Raw genomic sequence first — 5840 nt, 5'->3', positions numbered from 1 at the left:
TGACCTTATGACAACTAGAACTGGATACTGAATAAAATACACCCTTCCAAGTGCCAGATACAACCCGGTGATCGCTCTCTAACAGGGCGACGAGGAGGGGATCGCCGGGTAGGATTATGCTATGCGATACTACTTGGAGGACTTCAATCTACTCTCTTCTACATGCTGCAAGATGGAGATGGCCAGAAGCGTAGTCTTCGACAGGACTAGCTATCCCCCTTTTATTCTGGCATTCTGCAGTTCAGTCCACTGATATGCCCCTTTACACATATACCCATGCATATGTAGTGTAGCTCCTTGCTTGCGAGTACTTTGGATGAGTACTCACGGTTGCTTCTCTCCCTCTTTTCCCCCTTTCCTTTCTATCTGGTTGTCGCAACCAGATGTTGGAGTCCAGGAGCCAGACGCCACCGTCGACGACGACACCTACGACACTGGAGGTGCCTACTACTACGTGCAGGCCGCTGACGACGACCAGGAGTAGTTAGGAGGATCCCAGGCAGGAGGCCTGCGCCTCGTTCGATCTGTATCCTAGTTTGTGCTAGCCTTCTTAAGGCAAACTTGTTTAACTTATGTCTGTACTCAGATATTGTTGCTTCCGCTGACTCGTCTGTGATCGAGCACTTGTATTCGAGCCCTCGAGGCCCCTGGCTTGTATTATGATGCTTGTATGACTTATTTATGTTGTAGAGTTGTGTTGTGATATCTTCCCGTGAGTCCCTGACCTTGATCGTACACATTTGCGTGCATGAGTAGTGTACGGTCAAATCGGGGGCGTCACAAAGACAAAACACCTAGAATGTGTCGTAATAAGCACGCCGGCCATAGTGGCAATCTCACATTTGCTAATGCGCATCTGAGGAAGAAGTCGCTTGTTCGACTCTGCATGTACCACTTTTTTTTGACTTTCTCAGAAAACAAATCGAGGCTGGCGCTCCCATAAAAGAACAAATCGCACCACCCACCGCGGATGAAAAAAAGGCCTCACGGCACGGACGTAAGGATACGTATACGTAGGGCGCGTGCAGGTTACTTTTACCAATACGACCATCATGCCCTTACTAACGAAGAGGTATCGGATAATCTGAGCCGTCCATGTATTTAGGGGTTCTACCGAAGCAGAAGTGTTATCTTCTCTGGTTAGAAAGATGAACAGTTACCATTTTGCCTTGTTGGGAGACCCACTGAAGAAACCTGGCAACTCTCACCAGTTGAAGAAAATTGTAAAGAAACATGGCCTGATATTGTTGCTGTTAGCTTATAGTATTAACGGAGAACAGGGGACACCACCATCACATTCGCACGATGCACGATAAGAGAAACTAGTCGCTATGTAACGAATCCATTCCATGTATTGCCAATGCAAAATCCAATCCTGAGATCAATTTATCTCACGGCGCGAAACCGTGAACAACCCAAGGAGAAGAGAGAAACCTATCTGAACCTGTCTGTGGCTACGTATTCACGTACTCATGTGTGGTTTGCCGATCAGTTCTTGGCGGCGGTCCAGTCCTGGAAGCGGCGGAGGCTGGCGGGGAAGTCGGTGAAGAGACCGTCGACGCCGACGTCGTTGAGCCAGTAGTCGTACTCGGCGTAGGGGTCCTGCCTGAAGTTGTAGTGCAGGAAGCGGTTCTCGTTCCGGTACGTGTAGGGGTGCACCTGCAGGCCCCTGGCGTGCGCCATGGCGACCATGTCCGTGGGCGTCGTCAGCGTGTTGTCCCTGGTCGGCGGCACCACCGTGTCCTTCCACGGCCCGATCCCGACCACGTACTCCCTCATGTAGTCCAGGTACTCGTCCGAGGTGATCTCCTCGTACGACTGGTCCGTGTCCTCCGTCCGCACCGTCACGTCGTCGATGAGGAACACCTTGGGCGAGTCGGTCAGGTCGGCGGCGTAGATGAGCGACGTCGGCGCGAAGGACTGGATGAACACCGGCCTCTCCGTCCACCGCTTCGTCATGTACTTGCCGCCGTACCCGTACTTCTTCAGCGTCGCGATGAACTTGTCCTCGTACTTCTTCCCGTCCGCCCACTTCACCTGCAATTGTTGCCATCGGTCGACAAATGAATTCATGGACAATTTACGAACTATTTTGTGGCTTTGTTTATGGATGTGTGTTGATGACGTACGTGCTGGTTGATGAACACGGGGCTCTTCATCTCCGGGTAGATCCCGACGACCCTCTTGGCGTTCAGCGCGATGTCGATGAACTCGTCGAAGGTGATGATGGGAGAAATGCCTTGAGAAACAAAGGGGATTAACATCTACTAGATGCATGGATGGGCTGATTTCACCAGAATAATAATGGAATTAATGTACGCGTACCATCGTGAGATTTGTCACGGAATGACCATCTCTGCTTCACTCGCAGCGTCTTCAGCTCGGCCAACGTGAAATCAGCTGCCAAATCAGCAAGGCAATCGAATGATTAATTGATCGCTGGATCTTCGCGGATCGATCCAAGATAGGAGTGTGGTTAAGATTCCGGTCGAAAATAAGAAGGTGGTTATGATGGATGGATGGGCGGGCGTACTGATGAAGTATCCGGTGACGTTGGCCCACTGCACCTGGAGCGTGCGGCGGCGGGCGGCGAACTCTTTGTGGTCGGCGACGTCGGTGGTGTCGTCCAGGGTCACGTCGTGGAAGCAGACGAGGTGGCCGTCCTTGGTGGCCACGATGTCCGCCTCGATGAAGTCGGCGCCCTCGTCGACGGCGCGCATGTACGCCGCCGCCGTCTCCTCAGGGAGCTCGCCGTTGGAGCCCCTGTGCGCGATGTTGTACGGCCGCGACGTCTGCAGCGGCTGCTTCGCCGCCGCCGCGCCGACCAGCGGCCGCGCCGTCGCGCCGCTGCTCGCGCACCCGAGGACCAGCAGCGCCGCCGCGACGACGACCCCTGCGCACGCACGCACGCAAACACACGTCAGACGTACAGGAAGATTGTGTCGGCGGGATCACGAGAGAGATCGGAGACGTTACAGAGGGAAGCCATTTCCCCGCACGGCGCGCGAGCTTGTGTTGGCGGCGTAGCGCTACCGCCGGCTGCCCGTGGGTGGTGGTGGGGTAGTTGAGATGGCGGCGAGGCCGAGTATATATGATAAGACTTGCGAGGAATATCCTAACAAGTAACAAGATTTTGGGGTAGTTGAGATGGCGGCGAGGCCGAGTATATATGATAAGACTTGCGAGGAATATCCTAACAAGTAACAAGATTTTGGGGTTGTTTCACATTCTAATATTCTGTTATTTAGTTGCTAACAATCTCTTAGGTATAGTGGGATACTCTCGTTCCCTCTAGAAAAAGTATATAATGTATTTTCTTTATTTTTGAACTTTATATACGGATATTTATAATAGAGATCCCGAGTTTTTTCTTTTCTTTTTGAAAACAATCTTGAGTGTCTTGGCTGCAAATTTTTTTTGAGTCCAAACACACTCTCATTTATTGATCAATATCCAAATACATAGGCATACACGATAAATCCAGGGGATTAAGTAGCCAGAGATGGCGTCCCGGAGAGAGTCCCAAAGTGTGTTTGACGAGGCTGTGCGCCTCAAAGTTTGTTTCACGCCCTTCGAAGATGAAGGAGCATGCTGAAAACTGCGAACCTCCGGAGATGATCTCTTTAACAATGCTCGCGCAAAGGCCGCCCGTGCCCTTGTGTATGTCCGCGACAACCTCCTTGCAATCTAAGGCTACCAACACATGAGATAGTGAGAGGTCGAGGGCGAGGGAGAGAGCTTCTCTGCACGCCAAGGCTTCGAGTGTCGCCGGATCGTTAATACCTGTGTATCTTACTGCTGATGCACCAAGATACTGTTGGGGAACGTAGTAATTTAAAAAAAATTCCTACGCACACGCAAGATCATGGTGATGCATAGCAACGAGAGGGGAGAGTGTGTCCACGTACCCTCGTAGACCGAAAGCGGAAGCGTTAGCACAACGCGGTTGATGTAGTCGTACGTCTTCACGATCCGACCGATCAAGTACCGAACGCACGGCACCTCCGAGTTCAGCACACGTTCAGCCCGATGACGTCCCTCGAACTCCGATCCAGCCGAGTGTTGAGGGAGAGTTTCGTCAGCATGACAGCGTGGTGACGATGATGTTCTACCGACGCAGGGCTTCGCCTAAGCACCGCTACGAGATTATCGAGGTGGACTATGGTGGAGGGGGGCACCGCACACGGCTAAAAGATCAATGATCAATTGTTGTGTCTATGGGGTGCCCCCCGCCCCCGTATATAAAGGAGCAAGGGGGGAGAGGTGGCCGGCCAGGAGAGGGGCGCGCCAGGAGGAGTCCTACTCCCACCGGGAGTAGGACTCCCTCCCTTCCTTGTTGGATTAGGAGAAGGGGGAAAGAGGAGGAGGAGAAGAAGGAAAGGGGGGGGGGCGCCGCCCCCCTCCTTGTCCAATTCGGACTAGAGGGGGAGGGGGCGCGCGGCCTACCCTGGCCGCCCCTCCTCTTCTCCACTAAGGCCCATGTAGGCCCATTAACCCCCCCCCCCCCGGGGGGGGGGGGGTTCCGGTAACCCCACGGTACTCCGGTATATATCCGATAACCCTCAGAACCATTCCGGTGTCCGAATATAGTCATCCAATATATCAATCTTCATGTATCGACCATTTCGAGACTCCTCGTCATGTCCGTGATCACATCCGGGACTCCGAACTACCTTTGGTACATCAAAACATATAAACTCATAATATAACTGTCATCGAAACTTTAAGCGTGCGGACCCTACGGGTTCGAGAACTATGTAGACATGACCGAGACACGTCTCCGGTCAATAACCAATAGCGGGACCTGGATGCCCATATTGGCTCCCACATATTCTACGAAGATCTTTATCGGTCAAACCGCATAACAACATATGTTGTTCCCTTTGTCATCGGTATGTTACTTGCCCGAGATCCGATCGTCGGTATCTTAATACCTAGTTGAATATCGTTACCGGCAAGTCTCTTTACTCGTTCCGTAATACATCATCTCGCAACAAACTCATTAGTGGCAATGCTTGCAAGGCTTAAGTGATGTGCATTACCGAGAGGGCCCAGAGATACCTCTCCGACAATCGGAGTGACAAATCCTAATCTCGAAATACGCCAACCCAACAAGTACCTTCGGCGACACCTGTAGAGCACCTTTATAATCACCCAGTTACGTTGTGACGTTTGGTAGCACACAAAGTGTTCCTCCGATAAACGGGAGTTGCATAATCTCATAGTCATAGGAACATGTATAAGTCATGAAGAAAGCAATAGCAACATACTAAACGATCGAGTGCTAAGCTAACTGAATGGGTCAAGTCAATCACATCATTCTCCTAATGATGTGATCCCGTTAATCAAATGACAACTCATGTCAATGGCTAGGAAACATAACCATCTTTAATCAACGAGCTAGTCAAGTAGAGGCATACTAGTGACACTCTGTTTGTCTATGTATTCACACAAGTATTATGTTTCTGATTAATACAATTCTAGCATGAATAATAAACATTTATCATGATATAAGGAAATAAATAATAACTTTATTATTGCCTCTAGGGCATATTTCCTTCAGTCTCCCACTTGCACTAGAGTCAATAATCTAGATTACACTGTAATGATTCTAACACCCATGGAGTCTTGGTGCTGATCATGTTTTGCTCGTGGAAGAGGCTTAGTAAACGGGTCTACAACATTTAGATCTGTATGTATCTTGTAAATTTCTATGTCTCCCACCTGGACTAGATCCCGGATGGAATTGAAGCGTCTCTTGATGTGCTTGGTTCTCTTGTGAAATCTGGATTCCTTCGCCAAGGCAATTGCATCAGTATTGTCACAAAAGATTTTCATTG

General features: G+C 50.5%; 1 protein-coding gene across 1 annotated transcript; it reads right to left on the bottom strand.

The window, feature by feature from the left end:
- Window positions 1–1323: 1323 nt before the first annotated feature.
- LOC123049027 (glycerophosphodiester phosphodiesterase GDPD6) lies at window positions 1324–3151 on the bottom strand. Its single transcript, XM_044472029.1, has 5 exons — window positions 2977–3151; window positions 2534–2893; window positions 2326–2400; window positions 2130–2239; window positions 1324–2037 (listed from the first exon to the last, which is right to left on the bottom strand). The coding sequence occupies exons 1-5, from the start codon at window positions 2987–2989 to the stop codon at window positions 1489–1491; spliced, it is 1107 nt and encodes a 368-aa protein (XP_044327964.1). The 5' UTR covers window positions 2990–3151; the 3' UTR covers window positions 1324–1488.
- Between the last annotated feature and the right edge of the window lie 2689 nt (window positions 3152–5840).

Source organism: Triticum aestivum, chromosome 2D (genome assembly GCF_018294505.1).
Source record: "Triticum aestivum cultivar Chinese Spring chromosome 2D, IWGSC CS RefSeq v2.1, whole genome shotgun sequence".
Classification (NCBI taxonomy): domain Eukaryota; kingdom Viridiplantae; phylum Streptophyta; class Magnoliopsida; order Poales; family Poaceae; genus Triticum; species Triticum aestivum.
The sequence above is the reverse complement of the archived record's forward strand: the minus strand, read 5'-3'. Positions and strand labels throughout refer to the sequence as shown.